The 26,868-nt window shown below is 45.1% G+C and overlaps 1 protein-coding gene across 2 annotated transcripts; it reads left to right on the forward strand.

The window, feature by feature from the left end:
• The first annotated feature begins 8,952 nt into the window (after positions 1-8,952).
• CAMLG (calcium modulating ligand) lies at positions 8,953-26,548 on the forward strand. Of its 2 annotated transcripts, none has more exons than XM_066272496.1 (4): positions 8,953-9,673; positions 12,948-13,402; positions 16,674-16,739; positions 25,910-26,548. In XM_066272496.1, the coding sequence occupies exons 1-4, from the start codon at positions 9,502-9,504 to the stop codon at positions 26,099-26,101; spliced, it is 885 nt and encodes a 294-aa protein (XP_066128593.1). In that variant the 5' UTR covers positions 8,953-9,501; the 3' UTR covers positions 26,102-26,548. The 2 variants fall into 2 exon arrangements, with proteins under 2 accessions (XP_066128593.1, XP_066128592.1); XM_066272495.1 differs by having other exon boundaries at positions 8,965-9,673; positions 12,945-13,402.
• The last annotated feature ends 320 nt before the right edge of the window (positions 26,549-26,868 follow it).

The following is a 26,868-nucleotide window of genomic DNA, read 5'->3' on the forward strand; positions in this document are numbered from 1 at the left end:
AAGCAAATGGGCGCCTCTCCCGCGTGCCCCGGCCGGGAATCGAACCCGGGTCCCCCGCACGCCAGGCCGACGCTCCACCGTCGAGCCAACCGGCCAGGGCCCCATTTTTAATTTTTTAAGGTAATTCCATACTGCTTTCCACAGTGGCTGCACCAGTCTGTATTCCTACCAACAGTACAAGAGGGTTCCACATCCTCACCAACACTTTTTTGTGGATTTATTGATGATGCCATTCTGACAAGTGTGAGGTGCTTTCTCTTTTAAAAAATATTTTGTTTATTGATTTCACAAAAAGAGGACGTTAGGGGGGGAACAAGAAGTATTAACTCATAGTAGCTTCCCTTTAGTTGTTCATTGCTTGCTTGTTGCTTCTCATATATGCCATGACCAGGCAAGCCCAGGGTTTCAAACCAGCGACCTCAGCATTCCAAGTCAACGCTCTATTCACTGTGCCACCACAGGTCAAGTGTGAGGTGCTATCTCATTGTGGGGGTTTTATTCCCCCAAGTTGGGGGGCAGACAGACAAGAAGAGAGAAAATTCATTGTGGTTTTAATTTGCGTTTTTCTGATGATTAGTGATGTTGAACATCTTTTCACATGTCTATTGGCCATCTGTATGTCCTCTTTGGACAAGTGTTATTTTAGGTTCTCTGCCAATGTTTATATTTGGATTTTTTTTTTTTTGGTGTTGCATTCTATGAGTTCTTTATAAATTTCAGATGTTAGCCCCTTATCAGATATATCATTGGTGAATATCTTCTCTCATTCAGTAGGTTGTCTTTCATCTTGTTGATGGTTTCCTTCTGTAAAACTTTTTAGTTTGATGTAATCACATTTATTTTTGTTTTGTTTCCCTTGTCCAAGGAGATATATCAGAAAAAAAATATTAGAAATTTTACTACAGAAATATTATAGATTTTACTTTCTTATGTTTTCTTCTAGGAATTTTATGGTTTCAAGTCTTATATTTAATCTTTAGGCCCTGGCTGGTTTGCTAAGTGGATAGAGTATCAGCCCAGTATATGGATGTCCCAGGTTCAATTCCCAGTCAGGGCACACAGCAGAAGTGACCATCTGCTTCTCTCCACCACCACCCCTTCTCCCTTTCTTTTCCTACCACAGCCTGTGGCTGGATTGGTTCAAGCTTTGACCCCAGGCACTGAGGACAGCTCATTGGTCAAGCGTCAGCCTCAGGGGCTGAGGATAGCTCAGTTGATTCTAGCATTGGCCCCAGATGGGGGTTGCTGGGCAGATTCCGGTCAGGGTACATGTGGAAGTCTGTCTCACTATCTCCCCTCCTCTCACTTAAAAAAAATCTTTAGCCCATTTTTAGTTTATTCTTGTGTATGGTATAAGAAGGCAGTGTAGTTATGTTCCTTCCACATATCTGTCCAATTTTAGGCAGTGGTAGGATTCAGCCAGTTCACACCAGTTTGGCAGAACCAATACCTAATTTTTTTGTTGAGTTTGGCCAACCAGTTGTTCAAATGGCACTTGTAATCAGGGTTCTCTCTAAAGTGGATGCCTGGGTAGCTGACTAATGTGGAAATCACAAATTTACATTCCTTACTCTTTTTTAACGTTCATCTGCATAACAGCATATTCTAAGCACCCACAGTAATGTTCATTCTGTCCAGAGGTGAAAAAAACTGCAAGTGAGGATGACAATCAAGAAGCAATATGGGCCCTGGCCGGTTGGCTCAGCAGTAGAGCGTCGGCCTGGCGTGCAGGAGTCCCGGGTTCGATTCCTGGCCAGGGCACACAGGAGAGGCGCCCATCTGCTTCTCCACCCCTCCCCCTCTCCTTCCTCTCTGTCTCTCTCTTCCCCTCCCACAGCCGAGGCTCCATTGGAGCAAAGATGGCCCGAGCGCAGGGGATGGCTCTGTGGCCTCTGCCTCAGGCGCTAGAATGGTTCTGGATGCGACAGAGCGACGCCCCAGAGGGGCAGAACATCGCCCCCTGGTGGGCATGCCCGGTGGATCTTGGTCAGGCGCATGCAGGAGTCTGTCTGACTGCCTCCCCGTTTCCAGCTTCGGAAAAATGAAAATAAATAAATAAATAAAAATTTAAAAAAAGAAGCAATATGGGCCTGACCAGTCAGTGGTGCAGTGGATAAGAGCATCAACCTGGGAGGCAGAGGACCAAGGTTTGAAACCTCAAGGTCAACAGTTTGAGTGTGGACTCATCCAGCTTGAGTGCAGGCTCACCAGCTTGAGTGTGGGGTCACTAGCTTGAGTGTGGGATTATAGACATGACCCTACGGTTGCTGGTGTGAGCCCACAGGTCACTGGCTTGAGTCCAAGGCTTCTGGCTTGAGCAAAGGGGTCACTGGCTTGGCTGAAGCCTCCCGGTCAAGGCACATATGAGAAAGCAATCGATGAACAATTAAGGTGCTGCAACGAAGAACTGATGCTTCTCCTCTCTCTCTCTTCCTGTCTGTCCATATCTGTCCCTCTCTCTGTCTTTCTCACTTAAAAAAAAAAAAGCAGCCCTGGCCGGTTGGCTGAGTGGTAGAGTGTCGCCTGGCGTGCAGAAGTCCCGGGTTCGATTCCCGGCCAGGGCACACAGGAGAGGCGCCCATCTGCTTCTCCACCCCTCCCCCTCTCCTTCCTCTCTGTCTCTCTCTTCTCCTCCCACAGCAAGGCTCCATTGGAGCAAAGATGGCCCGGGCGCTGGGATGGCTCCTTGGTGTCTCCCCCAGGCGCTAGAGTGGCTCTGGTCGCAACAGAGCGATGCCCGGAGGGGCAGAGCATCACTCCCTGGTGGGCAGAGTGTCGCCCCCTGGTGGGCGTGCCGGGTGGATCCCGGTTGGGCGCATGCGGGAGTCTGTCTCTCCTCGTTTCCAGCTTCAGAAAAATACAAAAAAAAAAAAAAAAGAAAGAAAAGCAGGTCGGCCTGGCGTGCAGAGGTCCTGGGTTCGATTCCTGGCCAGGGCACACAGGAGAAGCACCCATTTGCTTCTCCACCCCTCCCCCTCTCCTTCCTCTCTGTCTCTCACTTCCTCTCCCGCATCCGAGGCTCCATTGGAGCAAAGTTGGCCCGGGTGCTGAGGATGACTCCATGGCCTCTGCCTCAGGCGCTAGAATGGTTCTGGTCACAACAGAGCAATGCCCCAGATGGGCAGAGCATCGCCCCCTGGTGGGTGTGCCGGGTGGATCCCGGTCGGGCGCGTGCGGGAGTCTGTCTGACTGCCTTCCTGTTTCCAACTTCAGAAAAATACAAAAAAAAAAAAAGCAATATGGAAATACTGTAAATAACAGTTTTGCTGTTTTTTGTCAGGTATTATTTAATATTTTTTCATTAATATTTTAAAACATAATCTAATTTTGTGTACCTCTTTAATTGTTCTTGTTTAAGTATTAAATACATGAAATAATAAACTACCTTTTTGTTATATCTTTTTTTTATACTTAAAACGGTCATTAGGGCAGAAATTCAGTTGTTAAATTATTTGAATCCCACCGCTGGTTTCAGGTGTATTACACTGCACCATTTGTTCACCACCCCAAATCAAGTCTCTTTCTATTACCATTTATCCCTCTTTTACCCTCATCATATAAATTTTTGAAGTATTTGTTATAATTCTGTGAAAAAATCATTGGGTTTTTTTTTCTTTTTCTTTTTGTATTTTTCTGAAGCTGGAAACAGGGAGGCAGTCAGACAGGATCCTGCATGTGCCCGACCAGGATCCACCTGGCACACCCACCAGGGGGCGATGCTCTGCCCATCCGGGGCGTTGCTCTGTTGCAACCAGAGTCACTCTAGCGCCTGAGGCAGAGGCCATGGAGCCATCCCCAGCGCCCAGGCCATCTTTGCTCCAATGAAGCCTTGACTGCGGGAGGGGAGGAGAGAGACAGAGAGGAAGGAGAGGGGGAGGGGTGGAGAAGCAGATGGGCGCTTTTCCTGTGTGCCCTGGCTGGGAATTGAACCCGGGACTTCCACACACCAGGCCGACGCTCTATCATTGGTATTTTGATAGGAATTTTTGTTTCTTTTTTATTTACTCAGTGAAAGGAGGGGAGGCAGAAAGACTCCTGCATGCACCCCTACCGGGATCTACCTGGCAAACCCATTAGGAGGAGATGCTGTGCCCATCTGGGCCTTGCTCAGTTGCTCAACAACCCAGCTCTTCTTAGTGCCTGAGGCAAAGGCCATGGAGCTATCCTCAGTGACCTGGACCAACTCCCTCCAATGGAACTATGGTTGCTGGGAGATGGAGGAAAAAAAAGTGAGAGGGGGAGGGGTGGAGAAGCAGATGGGCACTTCTCCTGTGTGCCCTGACTGGTAATCGAACCTGGGACATCCACACGCCAGCCCAACACTCTACCATTGAGCCAACCAGCTACGGTCTATTTTGATAGGAATTTTGTTGAATCTGTAAATTGTGCAGTATGGATATTTTAGTGATGTTTATTCTTTCTATCCATGGGCATAGTAGAGGCTTCTATTTATTTGTTTCTTCAATATTTTTAGCGTCTTATAATTTTCCTAGATATTTTTATGGGGTTTTTTTGTTTTGTTTTGTTTTTTTGTTGTTTTTTTTTTAGAGAAAGATAGAAACAGAAAGGGAGAGAGATGAAAAGAATCAACTCAGTTGTGGCACTTTAGTTGTTCATTGATTGCTTCTCACATGTACCTTGATGGGGGGGGGGACTCCAGCTTAAGCCAGTGACCTTAAGCTTCAGGCCAACGACCTTGGGGTTCAAGCCAGCAACGACAGGGTCATGTCTATAATCCCACATTCAAGCTGGTGAGCCTGTGCTCAAGCCGGCAACCTCAGGGTTTCACACCTGGGTCCTCAGAGTCTCAACTCAACCGTCTATCCACTGCACCACCACCTGGCCAGGGCAACATTGCAGAATTTTTAAAAGATACAGTCTGAGCCTTAGAGATGTAAGTCTGTACAGATATGCCTAGAAAGCTCTTTTAATGGTTTAAAATTATTAACTAGGGCATGTTAATAGCTTTTATACAATCAAGACATAAAGTTGTGTTTATTTTATATAATTTTTAAAAATGTTTGTTTTATTGATCTTTTTGTAGTTTTTGTTTGTTTGTTTGTTTGTTTTACAGAGACAGAGAGAGAGAGAGAGAGGGATAGATAGGGACAGACAGACAGGAACGGAGAGAGATGAGAAGCATCAATCATTAGTTTTTCGTTGCGACACCTTAGTTGTTCATTGATTGCTTTCTCATATGTGCCTTGCCCGTGGGGCTACAGCAGACCGAGTAACCCCTTGCTCGAGCTAGCGACTTTGGGTCCAAGCTGGTGAGCTTTGCTTAAACCAGATGAGCCCGCGCTCAAGCTGGAGACTCGGGGTCTCGAACCTGGGTCCTCCGCATCCCAGTTCAACAATCTATCTACTGCGCCACCGCCTGGTCAGGCTGTTTTATTGATCTTAAAGAGAGAGGAAAAGAGAAAGAGAGAGAGAGAGACAGGAACATCAATCTGTCCCTGTATGTGCCCTGACAAGGGATGGAATCAGCAACCTTGGTGCTTCTGGATGATGCTCTAACCAACTGAGCTATGTGGCCAACACGTAAAGTTGTGTTTTATATTTAAGCTCCTTATGTGGTTGAGTCCAAAAGATAAAGTTTTTTACATTTTTTTCTCAGACTCCTTTTTTGTTGTCTGGTACAGGGTTAGATGATTAACAGTTAACAATAGTATTTTATTTCCTTCTGCCTAAGAGAGATTTCACCCACTTGCTGATTTTGAGCGTGATTGTGCAGCTGGCTCCATTGCAGAGGGCGCACTAGCCTGCTTCAACCTCTGCAGCCTCCCAGAAAGGGTTAATGCCAGATTCAATTCCTTCATTCATTTCACTCCTTCACTTAGTTATTACTGGGCTCCAGGGCTGCATTTGTAGGCCTTAGGCACTTTCTTTTTGTGACCTTCTTTCTCCAAAATAGCATACTCCCCTGACCAGGCGTTGGAGCAGTATAGAGTGTTGGATTAGGACACAGGTTTGAAACCCTGAGGTCTCCAGCTTGAGGACAGGATCACCAGCTTGAGTGTGGGATCATAGACATGACCTCAGAATTACTGGCTTGAGCCCAAAGGTCACTGGCTTGAGCAAGGGGTCACTTGCTCAAGGCACATATGAAAAGCAATCAATGAACAACTAAGGTGCTGCAACAAAGAATCAATGCTTCTCATCTCACTCTCTCCCTTTTTTTTTTTTTTTGTATTTTTCTGAAGCTGGAAAGGGGGATAGACAGTCAGACAGACTCCCGCATGCTCCAGACCAGGATCCACCCGGCACGCCCACCAGGGGGCGACGCTCTGCCCACCAGGGGGCGATGCTCTGCCCCTCCCGGGCGTCGCTCTGTTGCTACCAGAGCCACTCTAGCGCCTGAGGCAGAGGCCAAGGAGCCATCCCCAGCACCCGGGCCATCTTTGCTCCAATGTAGCCTCGCTGCGGGAGGGGAAGAGAGAGACAGAGAGGAAGGAGAGGGGGAGGGGTGGAGAAGCAGATGGGCGCCTCTCCTGTGTGCCCTGGCCGGGAATCGAACCAGGGACTTCTGCACGCCAGGCCGATGCTCTACCACTGAGCCAACCGGCCAGGGCCTCTCTCCCTTTCTTTTTTTTTTTCTGAAGCTGGAAACAGGGAGAGACAGTTAGACAGACTCCCGCATGCGCCCGACCGGGATCCACCCGGCACGCCCACCTTGAGGCGACGCTCTGCCCACCAGGGGGCGATGCTCTGCCCATCCTGGGCGTCGCCATGTGGCGACCAGAGCCACTCTAGCGTCTGGGGCAGAGGCCACAGAGCCATCCCCAGCGCCCGGGCCATCTTTGTTCCAAGGGAGCTTTGGCTGCGGGAGGGGAAGAGAGAAACAGAGAGGAAGGCGCGGCGGAGGGGTGGAGAAGCAAATGTGCGCTTCTCCTATGTGCCCTGGCCGGGAATCGAACCCCGGGTCCTCCGCACGCTAGGCCGACGCTCTACCGCTGAGCCAACCGGCCAGGGGCTCTCTCCCTTTCTTATACCTATCTGATCCTCTCTGTGTTTCTGTCACAAAATAATAAAAAGCTCATTCAAATTTATATATTAAGACTGTATTGGAATAAGGACTATATTCCAGGCTGGATTCATTATTATATATTAATTATTATTAAGTTTTCCTTATTTTTCTTCTAAAGGTTTATTTATTTATTTTTTTGCAGAGGCAGAGATAGACAGGGACAGACAGACAGAAACGGAGAGAGATGAGAAGCATCAATCATTAGTTTCTCGTTGCGCGTTGCAACTTCTTAGTTGTTCATTGATTGCTTTCTCATATGTGCCTTGACCGTGGGCCTTCAGCAGACCGAGTAACCCCTTGCTGGAGCCAGCGACTTTGGGTCCAAGCCGGTGAGCTTTTTGCTCAAACCAGATAAGCCCGTGCTCAAGCTGGTGACCTTGGGGTCTCGAACCTGGATCCTTCAGCATCCCAGTCCATCACTCTATCTACTGCGCCACCGCCTGGTCAGGCTAAGTTTTCCTTATTTATTTATTTATTACTTTTTTTTTGTATTTTGCTTAAGTTGGAAATGGGGAGGCAGTCAGACAGACTCCCGCATGTGTCCGACTGGGATCCACTGGGCATGCCCACCAGGGGGCGATGCTCTGCCCATCCAGGGCGTCGCTTTGTTGTGACCAGAGCCACTCTAGGGCCTGAGGCAGAGGTCATAGAGCCATCCTCAGCGCCGGGCAAACTTTGCTCCAATGGAGCCTTGGCTGCGGGAGGGGAAGAGAGAGACAGAGAGGAAGGAGAGGGGGAGAGGTGGAGAAGCAGATGGGCGCTTCTCCTGTGTGCCCTGGCTGGGAATTGAACCCAGGACTCCTGCACGCCAGGCTGACGCTCTACCACTGAGTCAACCGGCCAGGGCCCGTTTTCCTTATTTTTAAAGAAATGAAAAAACAGCTTGATCAGGCAGTAGCACAGTGGCCACTGAGGACCACTGTTTGAAACCCTGAGGTAAAAAAAAAAGAGAGAGAAACCCGAGGTTGCAGGCTTAAGCATAGGGTTTCTGGTTTAAGCATGGGATGATAGACATGACCCCATGGTTGCTGGATTGAGCCCAAGGTCACTGGTGACTGGCTTAGATGGGCCCCTCCCACCCCCCCCACCCCCTTATCAAGGCACATATAAGAAAACAATCAATGAACAACTAAAAGTGCCTCAACAAATTGATGTTTCTCATCTCTCTTCCTTTCTGCCTGTCTGTCCATCTCTCTTTCTCTAAAAATAAACAAACCTTTTCTTGGGCCCCTAAGATTATTTGGGCCCTCACCACTGCCTAAATCAACCCTGATGAGCGCTCACACTCATTCTAGGAGTTACGTCCATTAACAAAACACAGGGCTTGTCTTCACAGAGAAACACAAAAAACGGAATAAGTACATAAATTTAGCTTGTGAGTCAGTTATAAGGGTTGAAGAGAAAAACGCAGATAAAGAAAATAGGTACTAGTCTTACAGGATGATCATTTCATAAATTGTATGTCTTAATTGCACACTTGAAGAATATAATACTGTATGTCAATTGTAATTTAGAAATACAAATTTTTTTTTTGGATGCAGAGGACCCAGGTTCCAGACCCCGAGGTTGCCAGCTTGAGCGCGGGCTCATCTGGTTTGAGCAAAGCTCACCAGCTTGGACCCAGGTCTCTGACTTGAGCAAGGGGTCACTCGCTCTGCTGCAGCCCCACGGTCAAGGCACATATGAGAAAGCAATCAATAAACAAGGTATCGCAACGAAAAACTGATGATCAATGCTTCTCATCTCTCTCCGTTCCTGTCTGTCCCTCTCTCTGACTCTCTCTCTCTCTCTCTCTCTCTCTCTGTCCCTGTAAAAAAAAAAAAAATTAAAATAGGGAGTGTTGATTTAAATAGAATGGACTGGGAAGGTTTCATTGGAGAAGTCTTGAACAGAGCCGTAAGGAAAGCGTGAAACAAACCAGACGCATTTGGGACAAGAGCGGTTGAGGATGAAGAATCACTACCGAGAACAAATCCCAAAAGCCACGCTCCCCAAAGCTTCCCTGCCAGAGTGACGTGACCCTTCGGCCTATAAGAGAGGCGACAGAAGGTCAGTGGAAACCAGTGCATGCTGCTGCTACCTCCATTTTGCTTCCTGGAACACATCTGTGATGAGAATGCTAATCCTTTCGGGCTGACGGTCTGAGAGCCGATGCTCTTCACCTCTGCTTTGACAGCAGAGGGATCTACCGCGGGGGAGAGCGGCCCAGGCCAGCCTAGGCCGAAGGACCTGGGGCGTCACGCCCTGCCCTTATCCAAGATGGCGACACAAGCTTCGGCCTGGTCCGGTCGGGCCGCTCGCGTCCTCAGTGCGCAGTCCGCAGCCTGGCCTCGGAGGGCGGGTCTACAGTGAGGTGGGGAGTGGGGGAGGGGGGACGCGCGCCCAGAGGCCCAGCCTGATGTCATCGGCTTCACCGCTACCGCCGCCAGCCCCACCATCACCATCATCACCACTCCCAGATTGTGGAAGGGAAGATGGAGCCGGTGACTGTCGCTACTGACAGCGGGGAGCGGCCGGCGGCCCCGGTGGGCTCAGGCCTGTCTGCTTCCCAGCGTCGGGCGGAGCTGCGGCGGAGAAAGCTGCTCATGAACTCGGAACAGCGCATCAACCGGATCATGGGCTTTCACAGGCCCGGGAGCGGCGCGGGTGAGAACCTCCGTGTGCCCGTCAGTGTCCCGCCCACCCCTTTCAGTCTTCAGGATCATTCCTTCCCTCCTCCACCCCGCTGACCTTATTGAACAAGCTCTGCTCTCTGCCCCTGCTCCGTAGGTAAATGGCCCAAGTTCTCACTTCTTAGCCTCAGGGCGTTTCTTTTTATTTATTTATTATTTTTATTTATTCATTTTAGAGAAGAGAGACAGAGGGAGATAGAGAGAGAGAGAAGGGGGGAGGAGCAGGAAACATCAACTCCCATATGTGCCTTGACCTTGATCGGGCAAGCCCAGGGTTTCGAACCGGCACCTCAGGGTTCCAGGTCAATGCTTGATCCACTGCGCCACCACAGGTCAGGCTCAGGACGTTTCTTGTCGCTCCCTTCTATTTTTCGGAGGTTTCGCCCAGACCTTGTCTCCCCTCTGCTGCGGACTGCGAAGCCCTCGCTCTCGAGTCCCTCTGCGTGGTGCCTGCTGCCCAGTTTACTGAGACGGGGAACTCCCTCTTCCTTCCCCACCCCTTCGCCTAGGAAGGCGCACATTTTATCGCTAGGCGTACTGCTCTGACTGTCCCAAATGCTTTCCTTTCCAGCGCCTTCCCTAGCGTCTGTCTGCCTTCTTTTGCCTTTTGCTGCAACTATGGCCCCATGAGCTTGTCTGTACTCAACTGCCCCGAGTCCTTCCTGCATGGATCAAGGACTCTTACAATCTGTGCTCAGTGCCCTCAGCATTGTCATCTACAGGTCTTCTAAAAAATTGGAGCGACCATTCTTTATAGAACCAACAAGTGGGATGTGCTCACCCGAGGTCTTCTCACCTAAAATGCTGAGATTAATGTGATTATGTCAGGAACTATGTCTAACTGTAATAGAGTTCCTCGTTTCTCTCCCCTCTGATCTGTACAATGAGTTTCTTTAAAAAATTTTTATGTGCCTGACCTGTGGTGGCGCAGTGGATAAAGCGTCGACCTGGAATGCTGAGGTCGCCGGTTCAAAACCCTGGGATTACCTGGTCAAGGCACATATGGGAGTTGATGCTTCCTGCTCCTCCCCTCTTCTCTCTCTCTCTCTCTCTCTCCCCTCCTTCTCTCCTCTCTAAAATGAATAAATAAAGTCTTAAAAAAAATTTTATGTAACTTTATTTACTTATTTTATCTAAATATTTACTGAGCATCTGGTATGTGCTAGTGTTCTCTAACTTTCCTTTAGTAACTGGCCTTTAGTTACTGGTTGAAAGCTCCTTAGATCTCTGTGGCTTCTGTTCTGTGGAACTTTAGATACATAGTTCTGAACTTACAGACAGTTCACAGGTTTGCAGCTGAAAACTACCAAGAGAGGTAAGCGTGCTATTTCATATTGTTCTAGAACAATAGTTAGACTATTTCTTTAATGATTAGTAGAATGTTTATTCTTTCCTCAAGCATTTACTATCTTTCTTGAGTTACATCCTATATTTTGTTCTTTTGCTTTGAAAATGTTATCTGTCATGAAGGTTTTGTTTTAAAGCAGAACAACATCCTAAAAACTGTGTAAGTCCCTACTAATGGCTTCCTGACTGCGGTAGAAAGATTAAACAGTAGCTGTAAAAGATACCACACTCTATGCCAACAGGACTCTGGATTCAGAAATATAATAATAAAATTATAATATTATTAATAATATTAATATATATATATTTTTTCATTTTTCTGAAGCTGGAAGCAGGGAGAGACAGACAGACTCCCGCATGTGCCCGACCGGGATCCACCCGGCACGCCCACCAGGGGCGATGCTCTGCCCATCCTGGGGGTCGCCATGTTGCGACCAGAGCCACTCTAGCGCCTGAGGCAGAGGCCACAGAGCCATCTCCAGCGCCCGGGCCATCTTTGCTCCAATGGAGCCTCGGCTGCAGGAGGGGAAGAGAGAGACAGAGAGGAAAGCGCAGCGGAGGGGTGGAGAAGCAAATGGGCGATTCTCCTGTGTGCCCTGGCCGGGAATCGAACTCGGGTCCTCCGCACGCTAGGCCGACGCTCTACCGCTGAGCCAACCGGCCAGGGCTCTATTTTATTATTTTTTATTTAATGAGAAGAGGGGAGGCAGAGACAGATTCCCCCATGCGCCCTGACCAGGATCCACCCAGAAAGCCCACAAGGGGGCAGTGCTCTACCCATCTGAGCCGCTGCTCCCTTGCAATTGGAGCTATTTCTTAGCGCCTGAGGCAGAGGCCATGGAGCCATCCTCAGTGCCGGGGCCAACTCTCTTTAATTGAGCTATGGCTGTAGGAGGGGAGGAGAGAAGAGAGAAAAAGAGAGAGAAGCGAGAAAGGGAGGGGTGGAGAACCAGATGGGTGCTTCTCCTGTGTGCCCTGACCAGAATTAAACCCGGGACATCAACACGCTGGGCTGACGCTCTACCACGGAGCCAACCAGCCAGGGCCAGAAATATAATATTAAACTATAGAATTACACTTGATCTTAGCCAAAAGGCTGAGAAATTATTTTTTAAAAAATACAGATTTTAGGCCTGACCTGTGGTGACGCAGTGGGATAAAGCGTCGACCTGGAACACTAAGGTTGCCGGTTCAAAAACCTTGGGCTTGCCTGGTCAAGGCACATATGGGAGTTGATGCTTCCTGCTCCTCCCCCTTCTCTCTCTCTCTCTCTCTCTCTCTCCCCCCCCTCTCTAAAAATCAATCAATAAAATAAAATAAAAATACAGATTTTAAAAAGCTGTAATAATTTTCTATTTTTAACCAATTAACAATGCAACCATACTTCAGGGACATACTATTACTCATGAAAACTTGATCTTTAGAGCTTGCTCCTCCCTGCCTATCTTCTCCAATTTGTTTATTAGCCTTTTACCCCCAAAGTTTGGATTATATTCTCTGCAGACATACTCTTTTTGAGTGATATATTTTGAGGGTATAGAAGAAGGAACTAGTGTATGTTTTAAATTCTTTTTTTTTTAATTTAATTTTATTTATTTTCAGAGAAAGGAAGGGAGAGAGAAAGGAAAAAAAAGAAAAAGAAAGGAGAGTCCTAGACTTGTTGTTCCATTTATTCATGCCCACATTGGTTTATTCATGTATGTGCTCCCACCCAAGATCCAACGTGCAGCCTCTGTAGGTGGGAGTATGCTCTAACCACCTGAGCTCTTTGGTTAGTGCCAGAACTAGTTTTTATGCTTTATGCAGAATCAGTATTAATTTAGATTCAGGGTTCTAGCTCACTGGCATATATTTTAAGTTACTATGAATTCATAAGGCTTCTAACTTTCTTTTCTCAGAAGAAAGTCAAACAAAAGCAAAGCAACAGGACAGTGATAAATTGAACTCCCTCACCGTTCCTTCAGTTTCAAAGCGAGTAGTGCTAGGTGATTCGGTCAGTACAGGAACAACTGACCAGCAGAATGCTGTGGCGGAGGTAAAGGGGACTGATATGGGAGACAAAATGGACTCTTTTATGAAACCACCTGAATGCAGTAATGATGTAAGCCTTGAGCTCCGGCAGCGGAACCGAGGGGACCTGACCGCAGGCACTGTCCAGAGGGGTTCTCGCCATGGCCTAGAACAGTACCTCTCCAGATTTGAAGAAGCCATGAAGCTACGGAAGCAGCTGATTAGTGAAAAACCCAATCAAGAGGATGGAAATACAACAGAAGAATTCGACTCTTTCCGAATCTTTAGATTGGTCGGATGTGCTCTTCTTGCCTTTGGAGTCAGAGCTTTTGTTTGCAAATATTTGGTAAGAAACTTACTGGAAAATGAAAATTAGTTATAATAATGATTGTTTTTAATCCTTAGAATTCAGTGCCTCTATTAACGTAATATTTGTCAGATTCACGGGGCCATTTGGATATGTGTTATAAATAGCTACCCACCTTAGTTATAGAATGAGGAATTCTGGTTAAGTACAGAGCCTAATAGTAATTGCTAAACTCCTTCTACATGTAGGTACCATTCTAAGTGATTTACATATATGGATTCATTTAACCTCATCTTTATGAACTAAAGTATCATTTGAATCTTTGCTTTATAGATGAGGGAATGAAGACTCATAGAGGTTAAATCATTTGCCCAAGGTTACACTGCTACTAAGTGACAGCTAGGACTAAACCCAGGCAGTTTTGTTCTAAACCCAAAGGGCAAAAGTACCTACATATACTATATGTTAATTACCATTTTTCAAATAATTTTAAGCATTAAAATGAAGTTTGTTTGGTCCTGAACATGTAATTTTTTTATGGTTTGAAAGGCATTTCAGCATTTTATAATGTAGTATTATAAAAATGTCCTTTTTGCTGTACCTTCATGTGCCAGTGGCTGCTTGTTGAAAACTGGGATTTACAGGTTCTTTTGTTATACACTGTGCAAAGGAATGAGGAAAAACACTGTTCTTAATATATTGTTTAGTGTCTTGCTCTTTGTAATATTTCCATTCAGTATACATGTTTTGTTTTGTTTTTTTTATTTTAATTAATTAATTAATTAATTAATTTATTATTATTATTATTATTTTGTATTTTTCTGAAGCTAGAAACGGGGAGGCAGTCAGACAGACTCCTGCATGTGCCTGACCGGGATCCACCCGGCACACCCACCAGGGGGCGATGCTCTGCCCATCCGGGGCGTCACTCTGTCGCGACCAGAGCCAGTCTAGCACCTGAGGCAGAGGCCAAAGAGCCATCCCCAGCGCCCGGGCCATCTTTTGCTCCAGTGGAGCCTTGGCTGCGGGAGGGGAAGAGAGACAGAGAGGAAGGAGAGGGAGAGGGGTGGAGAAGCATATGGGCGCTTCTCCTGTGTGCCCTGGCCGGGAATCGAACCCAGGACTTCCACACGCCAGGCCGATGCTCTACCACTGAGCCAACTGGCCAGGGCCTTTTTATTTATTTTTTACAGAGACAGAGAGTGAGTCAGAGAGAGAGATAGACTGAGACAGACAGGAACGGAGAGAGATGAGAAGCATCAATCATTAGTTTTTCATTGCGCATTGCAACACCTTAGTTGTTCATTGATTGCTTTCTCATATGTGCCTTGACCACGGGCCTTCAGCAGACCAAGTAACCCCTTGCTGGAGCCAGCGACCTTGGGTTCAAGCTGGTGGGCTTTTTGCTCAAACCAGATGAGCCCATGCTCAAGCTGGCGACCTCGGGGTCTCGAACCTGGGTCCTCTGCATCCCAGTTCGACACTCTATCCACTGCACCCCCGCCTGGTCAGGCCCATTCAGTATACATGTTAAGAATATCACGTCCTAGGCATGTAAGATTTTCTAGATATTTATGGTTTATATTATTGCACAAATTTTTAAAAATATATTTTTATGCCAATCTTTCCTTAAAGAGAATCTGTTGAACAAGTTTGAATTTTTTTTTTTTTTGTAGCATACAGCATTAAGTGAGATGTTTAGTTGCTTTTTTTTCTTTTAAAGGACTCTGCTTTCAGGCTTTAAAGTTGTCCTATTTTTGTGCCTACTTTTTGTATCTTTTTTGCTTTTTGGTTTTCTTTCCTATCATATTTTCAACTTATTTTCACTGTTTTCACTATATTTTCATCCAGTAATGTTTGCTCCTTTATTCCTTTCATAATAGTTTTAATTTTGGAAATAAGTGTAAATTATGTATTATTTTGATCTTTTTTAATTTTTTTATCTTTTCTTGTGGGAGAGACAGGGAGAGTCAGAGAGAGGGACAGATAGGGACAGACAGGAAGGGAGAGAGATGAGAAACATCAATTCTTCGTTGCGGTTCCTTAGTTGTTCATTAATTGATTTCCCATATACGCCTTGACAGCAGACCAAGTGACCCCTTGCTCAAGCCAGCAACCTTGGGCTCAAGTTGGTGAGCCTTGCTCAAACCAGATGAGCTCGTGCTCAAGCTGGCAACCTCGGGGTCTCGAACCTGGGTCCTCCACATCCTAATCTGACGCTCTATCCACTGCGCCACCACCTGGTCAGGCGATCTTTTTTATTTTATTGTGTGAGAAGCAAGATAATCTTTACTAAGAATAGCTTGTCATTTGAGGGCCAAAGATGTAGTTACATGAGTTAATTTTTTGCCCCAAAGTCTGAGGAATGTATGGGCACTTATTTTGAGAACCAGGCTTTTTATATGTGCTTTCTTTCTTCTTTTTTTTTAAGATTTTTAAAATTCTTTTTGGAGAGGAGAGTGAGAAAGAGAGAGAGAGAGAGAAAGAGAGAGAGAGAGAGAAGGGGGAAGGAAATGTCAACTCCCATATGTGCCTTGACCAGGCAAGCCTGGGGTTTCAAACCGGCAACCTCAGCATTCCAGGCTGACTCTTTATCCACTGTGCCACCACAGGTCAGACCTATGTGTACTTTCAAATTGTCAGTAAATTACCTCCAGATGAGAGAAATGTTACTGCATGGTATATTGTACATCTGTCACCACTGAATACTTTTAAGTTTTTTAAAAAATAAGTTTTTATGAGACAAGACATTTTGGGGACATTAAAGAGTGTGACTTGCCTGACCAGGCGGTGGCGCAGTGGATAGAGCGTCGGACTGGGATGCGGTAGTACCCAGGTTCGAGACTCCGAGGTCGCGCGCGGGCTCATCTGGCTTGAGCAAAGAGCTCGCCAGCTTGGACCCAAGGTCGCTGGCTCCAGCAAGGGGTTACTCGGTCTGCTGAAGGCCCACGGTCAAGGCACATGTGAGAAAGCAATCAATGAACAACTAAGAAGTCGCAACGCGCAACGAGAAACTGATGATTGATGCTTCTCATCTCTCTCTGTTCCTGTCTGTCTGTCCCTGTCTATCTCTGCCTCTGTAAAAAAAAAAAAAAAAAAAAAAGAGTGTGACTTGGTTTGAGAAACATGTTCATGATAATAAATATAATCCCTTTGTTCACTCTTCTGTAGAAACAACTACTTTCAGCTGTTAAAATTAAATATTTTATTATAGTTTTTTTGCTTGGAGTTTATAGCTGCTGTTAGTTTGATTTATTGTGATTTGAATGGGTATGTTATAAGTATATAATTGTATCTTCTGTCTTCACAGTCCATATTTGCTCCATTCCTTACTTTACAACTTGCATACATGGGACTATACAAATATTTTCCCAAGGTAAATTACATTTTTTTTCTAAATTATTATGATGTACTTAGATTGAGTAATGACTGGGTTATCTTAAGACCTTTTTAGAAATGAGTCATACTTATGGTCTGAATCAGTGCTACTCAGTGTGATTGGTCACCAATCAAACTATTTGTTCTGTTTGCAATGAGTTAAGTTCAGAAAGTGAGGAGACACATTGATAGACATTGGATGTTGCCATAACATTTTAATTATATTTTACAAAAAATGTTGATCCACCAAGGATTGGGGGGAAAAACCTCAAAAGGGATTTTAAATAGTATGTGTATAAAAGTGTTTAATTTAGTTACTTAATAAAACTTTAGTAATACATTTTATTTATTTATTTTTTTAATTTTAATTTTTTTGTGTGTGGCAGAGACAGAGAGAGACAGAGAAAGGGTCAGATAGGGACAGACAGACAGGAAGGGAGAGAGATGAAAAACATCAATTCTTTGTTGCGGTTCCTTAGTTGTTCATTAATTGATTTCTCATATGTGCCTTGATGGGGGGGCTACAGCAGACTAAGTGACCCCTTGCTCGAGCCAGCGACTTTGGGCTCAAGCTGGTGAGCCTTGCTCAAACCAGATGAACCTACGCTCAAGCTGGCAACCTCGGGGTATCGAACCTGGGTCCTCCACATCCCAGTTGGATACTGTATCCACTGCGCCACTGCCTAGTCAGGCAATAGTCCATTTTATGATAAATTAATTTTAAAATGGATTCACTGATCTTACTGTGCTTCTTAGTGGACACTTAATAGCAATGCACTTGTCCTGACTGGGTAGCTCAGTTGGTTGGAGTGTCATCGCCATACACCAGGGTTGCAGGTTTGATCCCCGGACAATGTGCATATAAGAATCAACCAATGGGCCCTGGCCGGTTGGCTCAGTGGTAGAGCGTCGGCCTGGCTTGCGGAAGTCCCGGGTTCGATTCCTGGCCAGGGAACACAGGAGAAGCACCCATCTGCTTCTCCACCCCTCCCCCTCTCCTTCCTCTCTGTCTCTCTCTTCCCCTCCCGCAGCCCAGGCTCCATTGGAGCTAAGATGGCCCGGGTGCTGGGGATGGCTACATGGCCTTTGCCTCAGGCGCTAGAGTGGCTCTGGTCGCAACAGAGCAACGCCCCAGATGGGCAGAGCATCGCCCCCTGGTGGGCGTGCCGGGTGGATCCCGGTCGGGCGCATGCGGGAGTCTGTCTGACTGCCTCCCTGTTTCCAGCTTCAGAAAGATACAAAAAAAGAAAAAGAAAAAGAATCAACCAATGAATGTATAGGTAGAGCAATAAATCAATGTTTCTCTCTCTTTCAAATCAATCAATAAAAAAGCTTAAAAAACAACAACAAAAAACAATGCACTTGTTCTTTATTGCCAAGGACCTTATATTTGCAAAAAATATTTGGCCGAAATTGCATAACAGAATCATGGGGAGTCTCAGTGTTTATCTGATCTGCTTGATTGCACATATACAGATTTATGGAACTTGGCTTGGCTATCATAGAAGATAATTCTGTTTGTGTGATTGAGTTTTGTGTGTTTTTTGCTGAAAAATGGCTACTTGGCTATTTGCTTAGTAATTTGTAATGCACTGATAGACCTCATTGAAACACATTTAAAAAAAATTTTTTTTAAGTATTTTTTTACTTTTTTTTTTTCTTCTTTCTTTTTTTAATTTTCTGAAGCTGGAAACGGGGAGAGACAGTCAGACAGACTCCCACATGCGCCCAACCGGGATCCACCCGGCACGCCCACCAGGTGCCCACCAGGGGGCGATGCTCTGCCCCTCCGGGGTGTCACTCTGCCACGACCAGAGCCACTCTAGCGCCTGGGGCAGAGGCCAAGGAGCCATCCCCAGCTCCCGGGCCATCTTTGCTCCAATGGAGCCTTGGCTGTGGGAGGGGAAGGGAGAGACAGAGAGGAAAGGGGGGGTGGAGAAGCAAATGGGCGCTTCTCCTATGTGCCCTGGCCAGGAATCGAACCCGGGTCCCCCGCACGCCAGGCCGACGCTCTACCGCTGAGCCAACCGGCCAGGACCTTTTTTTACTTTTTTAAAAATTTATTTTATTGATTTTTAGAGAGAGAGGAAGGGAGAGAGAGAGGAATATCAATCTATTCCTATATGTGTCCTGACCAGAGATTGAACCAGCAACCTCTGAGCTTCAGGACGATGCTCTAACCCAGTGGTCCCCAACCCCGGGACCGCAGACCAATGCTGGTCTGTGGGCCATTGGTACTGGTCCGCAGAGAAAGAATAAATAACTTACATTATTTCCGTTTTATTTATATTTAAGTCTGAACAATGTTTTATTTTTAAAAAATGACCAGATTCCCTCTGTTACATCCGTCTAAGACTCATTCTTGATGCTTGTCTCGGTCACGTGATACATTTATCCATCCCACCCTAAAGGCCCGTCCATGAAAATATTTTCTGACATTAAACTGGTCCGTGGACCAAAAAAGGTTGGGGACTACTGCTCTAACCAACTGAGCTGTTGCCCAGGGCTATTTTTCTTTGCTTATTTATTGATTTTAGAGAGAGAGGGGAAGGTAGGAGAGACTGAGACAGAGAAACATTGATTCATTGATCACTTATTTACATGTTCATTGGTTGATTCTTAATTATTTTTTTAAAAAGATTTTATTCATTTTAGAGAGGAGAGAGAGAGAGAGCGAGAGAAAGAGAGAGATGGGGGGGGGCGAGGAGCAGGAAGCATCATCTCCCTTATGTGCCTTGACCAGGCAAACCCAGGGTTTTGAACCAGCGACCTTAGCGTTCCAGATCGATGCTTTAGCCACTGTGCCACCACAGGTCAGGCCTCATTGGTTGATTCTTTATTTGCCCTGGCCAGTGATCAAACCACAACCTTGGCATATTGGAAAGATGTTCAACCCAACTGAGCTACTTGGCCAGGGTGAGACGTTTATATTTTTAAGGGGCCAAATAGGTCAAATACACAAAGTAAAAGTAAAAAAATAAAAGATATTTTAAAAAACTTTCCCCATTGATTTGAGAGAGAGAGAGAGAGAGAAAGGGAGAGAGAGGGAGAGAGAGAGAGAGGGAGAGAAGCATCAACTCATTGTTCCATTTGGTCATTGATTGCTTCTTGTACGTGCATTGACCAGGGGTCAAACTCAGAACCTTAATGTGCTGGGACAATGATCTGTCCACTGAACAATCTGACGAAGGCCAAGACATGTTCTTTTTTTTTTTTTTTTTTCCCTTGCATTTTTCCGAAGCCAGAAACGGGGAGGCAGTCAGACAGACTCCCGCATGCGCCCTACCGGGATCCACCCGGCACGCCCACCAGGGGGTGATGCTCTGTCGCAACCAGAGCCATTCTAGCGCCTAAGGCAGAGGCCACAGAGCCATCCTCAGCACCCGGGCAAACTTTGCTCCGATGGAGCCTTGGCTGCGGGAGGGGAAGAGAGAGACAGGGAGGAAGGTGAGGGGGAGGGGTGGAGAAGCAGATGGGCGCTTCTCCTGTGTGCCCTGGCCAGGAATCGAACCCGGGACTCCTGCACACCAGGCCAATGCTCTACCACTGAGCCAACCAGCCAGGGCCACATGTTCTTTTTAATTAAAAATTTTTTGATGATACAAGCCTGTCCTGCAGTGGCACAGTGGGTAAAGCATCGACCTGGAATGCTGAGGTCACCAGTTTGAAACCCTGGGCTTGCCTGGTCAAGGCACATATGGGAGTTGATGCTTCCTGCTCCTCCTCCCTTCTCTCTCTCTGTCTCTCTCTCTCTGTCTCCTCTCTCTAAAATGAATAAATCTAAAAAAAATAAAAACATTCTTTTGATGATACAGATGTATATTGACCCCCTTCCCCAAATATGTAATTTTTTAAAAATTTTTATGAGTTTTATTTGATTCAAACTGACAACATATGACACTGAGCAAGATTTCAAGTGTTCCAAAAGCATAGTTTTAATAAAAGCATTTGTTTAGAAACTTAACCTTGAAACATGGATTGTAGTTTGGCAATGACAAAAGTTTGGTAACAACCCAAATGTCTACTAATAAGTGACTAGTTAGGCTCAGACTGGTTGGATAGAACATCGGCCAATATGCCAAGGTATTAGGTTTGAACAAAAATCAACAAATGAGTGTAGTGCATAGGTTAGTGCCCTGGTTGGCAAACTGCAGTTCACAAACCACATGCGGCTCTTTGGTCCCTTGAGTGTGGCTCTTCCACAAAATACCACGTGCGGGCGCTACCTCGATAAGGAATGTACCTACCTATATAGTTTAAGTTTAAAAAATTTATCTCTCAAAAGAAATTTCAGTCGTACTGTTGACTAATGAGTTTGCCGACCACTGTAAACAAATTGATGTTTTTTTTCTCTCTCTCTCTAAAATCAATTTTAAAAAAAGAGTTATAACCTATTCATTCAGAAGCTCATGTACTAATATTGACAAGCTTTCAAAAAAATATTTAGAGAAAAAAATCAAAATACAGAATAGGACCCACAGTATACTTCGTTTTTGTAAAAGGGAAGAAACTATAGATGTTTAATTTTGCTTATATCTGTATAAGAAACTCTGAAAGAATAATACATGAAACTTTTAACAATGATTATTTTTAATAGTAGTGTACTAAATTACTTGGTGAATGGTGGACAGAGAAGGAAGGGAGACTGCCATATACTTTTCTCTCAAAACATTTTGTTATAACAGTTTCTAAACGTAGAAAAGTTGAAAAAATTCTGTAGGGAACTCCCATTTATACTTATGATCTAGATTGTATAATTAACATTTCATTATACAGGGTGAGGCAAAAGTCGGTTTAAGTTGTAAGAATACAAAATTTATTTTTGTATTAATATTTATTAATTATTGTTTTGTTCCCATACAAACAACTATGAACCTACTTTTGCCACACTCTGTATTGTATATCCAATTTTCTTCTCTTTTTTATAGCAAGTGAGAGACAGGGACAGGGACAGGAAGGGAGAGAGATGAGAAACATCAGCCTGTGGTTATGGCATTTTAGTTGTTCATTGACTACTTCTCATAGGTGACTTGACTTAGGGCACGGATCTGTAGCTGAGTCAGTGACCTTTTGGTCAAGCCACCAACTTTGCTTCAAGCCAGCGACCTTTGGGTTCCGGTCAGCGACCATGGGGTCATGTCTGGTGACTCCACACTCAAGCTGGTGACCCCATGCTCAAGCCAATGACCTTAGGGTTTTGAACCTGGCTTCTTAGTATCCCAGATCGATGCTGTATCCCCTGCATCACCACCTGGTCATGCAGATTCTCCAGTTTGTTTTGTTTGTTTGTTTGTTTTTCTCTTTTTCTTTTCTTTTCCTTTTGTATTTTTCTGAAGTTGGAAACGGGGAGGAGACAGACTCCCGCATGCACCTGACTGGGATCCACCCGGCACGCCCACCAGGGGGCGATGCTCTGCCCATCTGGGGCATCGCTCTGTTGCAACCAGAGCCATTCTAGCACCTGAGGCAGAGGCCACAGAGCCATCCTCAGTGTCCAGGCCAACTTTGCTCCAATGGAGCCCTGGCTGTGGGAGGGGAAGAGAGAGACAGAGAGGAAGGAGAGGGGGAGGGGTAGAGAAGCAGATGGCACTTCTGTGTGCCCTGGCCAGGAATTGAACCCGGGACTCCTGCATACCAGGCCGATGCTCTACCACTGAGCCAACCGGCCAGGGCCAGATTCTCCAGTTTTAATACATATTTTTTTCTTGATGCACTCAAATTATGTGTGTTGTAGATGTAGATGTTAATATCCTTTACCCCTGTACAATTCAGCTTACTTATTACAATTCAGTGTTTGTTTGTGGTTCTTTTTCTGTTTCTTTTATTTATTTTTTGTAACAGACACAGAGAGAGGGACACGTAGGGACAGACAGACAGGAAGGGAGAGAGATGAGAAACATCAGTTCTTCATTGGAGCTCCTTAGTTGTTCACTGATTGCTTTCTCATATGTCTTGAATGGGGGGCTATAGCAGAGCGCGTGACCCCTTGATCAAGTCAGTGACCTTAGGCTCAAGCCAGCAACCATGGGGTCATGTCTATGATCGAACACTCAAGCAAGCGACCCCATGCTCAAGCTGGTGAGCCCATGCTCAAGCCGGAGATCTCGGGGTTTTGAACCTGGGTCCTCTGTGTCCTAGTCCAACGTTCTGTCCACTGCGCTGCCGCTTGGTCAGGCTGTGGTTCTTTTTCTTTATGGTAAAATTTTCATACAGTGAATTGCTAAAGTCTTTAGTATACCATTTAATGAGTTTTGACAGCCCATGAAAACCAAATTCTTTCAAGGTTTAGAACATTACTATCAGCAAGTTCCATCCCTTTCCTGGCAGCCCCAGCCCCTACACTCTGAAGGTCAGATTTTCTTTTTTTCACCATAGATTACTTTTTTCTGTTTTACTACTTCATATGAATGGAATTATTTCTGTACATACATTTTATATAAAGCTTTTTTTATTGTGCATAGTATTGGTAATTATCCATGTTGTTGAATGTATTAGTAATTTATCCCTCCCCCCCCCTTTTTTTTTTGTGTGTGTGTGTATTTTTCTGAAGCTGGAAACGGGGAGGCAGTCAGACAGACTCCCACATGCGCCCTACCGGGATCCACCCAGCACGCCCACCAGGGGGCGATGCTCTGCCCATTCGGGGTGTCGCTCTGTCGCGACCAGAGCCACTCTAGCGCCTGGGGCAGAGGCCAAGGAGCCATCCCCAGCTCCCGGGCCATCTTTTGCTCCAATGGAGCCTCGGCTGCTGGAAGGGAAGAGAGAGATAGAGAGGAAGGAGAGGGGGAGGGGTGGAGAAGCAGATGGGCGCCTCTCCTATGCACCCTGGCCGGGAATCGAACCTGGGACTCCCACACACCAGGCCGACACTCCACCACTGAGCCAACCGGCCAGGGCCCCTCCCCCCTTTTTTTGCTGAGTAATATTCCATTGTGTGAATATATCCATTTATTTGTCCAAACTGGGTTTTTTAAAATTTTTTTTTTAATTTTTTTTGTTTCTATGCTGTTTTTTTTAATTATTTTTATTTATTTATTCATTTTTTTTTAGAGGAGACAGAGAGAGACAGAGAGAGAGAGAGAGAGAAGGGGGGAGGAGCAGGAAGCATCAACTCCCATATGTGCCTTGACCAGGCAAGCCCAGGGTTTTGAACCGGCAACCTCAGCATTCCCAGGTCAACGCTTTATCCACTGCGCCACCACAGGTCAGGCCTGTCCAAACTGTTGATAGACTTTTTGGTTGTTTCCAATTTTTGGTTATTATCATTAAAGAAGCTAAGATTTTTTTGTATGAATATTTTTGTAGACATAGGGTTTGATTTCACTTGAGTAACTATAGCTCTTTATAGTCTTAAATTTTTGGAATCATATGACTGGATTTGGTTACCCCAAATCAGTAAATTAAGTGAAAATACATCCTTGAATCTCTTTAAAAAATGAAACTAGAAAATTCTATTAGGAAATAAATGTTCTGTGATATCCTATTGCATTTGTAATCAAGTATGAATTGCCTTGCATGGTAATTAGGGCTCTGCAGAAGGTTCCTATGATTCTGTTACAAAATTACTCACTGTTCTCCAGTACACCTGCCACTATTCTGACTTTTGTTATCATTAGATTTACTTTTCAATAAGAGTTCTCCTTTTAGCCTTGGCTGAATAGCTCAGTTGGTTAGAGCATTTGTCCTGAAGCTCAGAGGTTGCCAGTTCAATTCCCAGTCAGGGCACATACAGGAACAGATCGATGTTCCCTTCTGTCTCTTACTCTCTTTCCTTTTTTTTTTTTTTTTTTTTGTGTGTGTGTGTGTGTATTTTTCTGAAGCTGGAAACAGGGACAGTCAGACTCCCGCATGCGCCCGACCGGGATCCACCCAGCACGCCCACCAGGGGCCACGCTCTGCCCACCAGGGGACGATGCTCTGCCCCTCAGGGGCGTCGCTCTGCCGCAACCAGAGCCAGTCTAGCGCCTGGGGCAGAGGCCAAGGAGCCATCCCCAGTGCCCAGGCCATCTTTGCTCCAATGGAGCCTTGGCTGCGGGAGGGGAAGAGAGAGACAGAGAGGAAGGAGAGGGGGAGGGGTGGAGAAGCAAATGGGCGCTTCTATGTGCCCTGGCTGGGAATCGAACCCGGGTCCCCTGCACGCCAGGCCGACGCTCTACCACTGAGCCAACCGGCCAGGGCCATCTTTCGCTCTCTCACACTTTCTCTCTCAAAAGTCAGTAAACATTTAAAAAAATGATTTCTTCTTTTACTTCTGCCCATCTAAATCTTGCTTATTCTTAAAGGCCTGTTTTTAATAAATTTATTTATTTATTTATATTTGAGGGGGGAGAAGAGAGGCATCAACTCATTGCTCCACTTTAGTTGCACATTGATTGTTTCTCACACATACCTTGACTAGAGATTGAACTGGTGACCTCCAGCTCAAGTCAGCAACCCTGTGGCTCAGGCTTGAAGGCCTGTTTTTAATTCCATTTCTCTTGAAATTCTTCCCAGTGCTTTTATATATAGAACCTGGGGGTAATTTTTATCTCCTTTGAGCCACTCTACCACATCTTATCCATGTCATTCACTTAGCATTTATTTATGTCCTATCTAGTAATGTTTTTACATGTCTTTTTCTTGTGCTGTTGTGTGTATATATCTTAAATTGTTATTCTTGTCTTGGCTCTAAGATAAGACTTTTGTGTATGTGTGAGAGAGCGGGATAGGGACAGAAAGGGATAGACAGACAGAAAGGGAGAGAGATGAGAAGCATCAACTCGTAGTTGCAGCACCTCAGTTGTTCATTGATTGCCTTCTCATATGTGCCTTGACCGGGGAGCTCCAGCCGAGTCTGAGACCCCTTGATCAAGCCAGCAACCTTGGGATTCGAACCTGGGTCCTCTGCGTCCCAGGCTGATGCTCTGTCCACTGCTCCACCACCTGATCAGGCAAAGACATTTTTTAAACTTCATAGCAAGAATGGTGTCTTTTCTCCTACCGCTTGCAGTTTAAGTAACTACTTAACATGTTATTTATTCAGTAAATATCTGTTGATTTATTATTGATTGATATTTTGAAACTTCATTAACAGTTTTGAAATCAGGCAAAAATAGCACTGATATTGTTTTTATAGAGTTTAAGTTGTCTTTTGAAAGCCATAAGATTTACTTGTCTTTCTCTGTGCAGGGTGAAAAGAAGATAAAGACAACAGTACTAACAGCTGCACTTCTGTTGTCTGGAATTCCTGCTGAAGTGATAAATCGATCAATGGATACTTACAGCAAAATGGGCGAAGTTTTCACAGATCTCTGTGTCTACTTTTTCACTTTTATCTTTTGTCATGAACTGCTTGAGTATTGGGGCTCTGAAGTACCATGAAGCCTGCAGAACTCAGAAGGAGAAGCTTATAGAAAACCAATTTCCAGTTTCTCTGGTGTATTGCAGTATCTCTAAAAGAGGCAAATCGGTTTATACCTTTAGTAATTCTTTTACTTTGTAGGGGTTGTAAAATAACTTAAGAATGGAATGGCAGGTTCCCTGATTTAAAAGGGTCGAATTTGTATTAATACTGATATGAAAAATAGAGTACCAATGTCACTAACTGATTTTTCTTGTTTAATTAGAATCCTTCGTCAATACCTTTCCCTAACTTCTCAGATTTGTAATTCTTCTTTCTGGGGCTGAGCTGATGCTTTGAGGGGCACAGATGAGCCAGCCAGCCCTTTGTAATTGGGGACCACATCTTGCATTTATTTGTGTTGTTCTGCCCGAGAAATGGAGCCATCTTAATAATAAAATGAAATAAATGGAAGTGGCTCATGTTAAGTCTGCACATTTTAATTTATAAGGACTGAATAAGGTAGCCAATTGTGTCTTTTCTTGTGGAGTCAGTGTCTTCTTACTCCAGTCCAAATATTGTAATGGGAGAAAAGATTAAGATTCATACATGTGAAATAAGAAGGTATTTATGAAATATTTATTTTAATTTTTATTTATGAAAAAATTTTCATTGCCCATCTCAGAATTGGAAATTTTTGCTTTTGAGTTTTTAATTTTCAGAAGTATGTTTTTTAAGCAAACTGGACTTGAATGATTAGATATAAAAATGTGATTTGAAGAATTGACTGAGGTATGCAACTCAATAG

This window comes from Saccopteryx bilineata, chromosome 4 (genome assembly GCF_036850765.1).
Source record: "Saccopteryx bilineata isolate mSacBil1 chromosome 4, mSacBil1_pri_phased_curated, whole genome shotgun sequence".
In the NCBI taxonomy this organism is placed as follows: Eukaryota; Metazoa; Chordata; class Mammalia; order Chiroptera; family Emballonuridae; genus Saccopteryx; species Saccopteryx bilineata.

Excerpts from the sequence above, each read along its gene's own strand:
- CAMLG (XM_066272495.1), top strand. The coding sequence starts at position 9,502 with ATGGAGCCGGTGACTGTCGCTACTGACAGCGGGGAGCGGCCGGCGGCC. Across the intron at positions 13,403-16,673 it reads CTTTTGTTTGCAAATATTTG|TCCATATTTGCTCCATTCCT; the intron begins GTAAGAAACTTA and ends CTGTCTTCACAG. Across the intron at positions 16,740-25,909 it reads TATACAAATATTTTCCCAAG|GGTGAAAAGAAGATAAAGAC; the intron begins GTAAATTACATT and ends TTCTCTGTGCAG.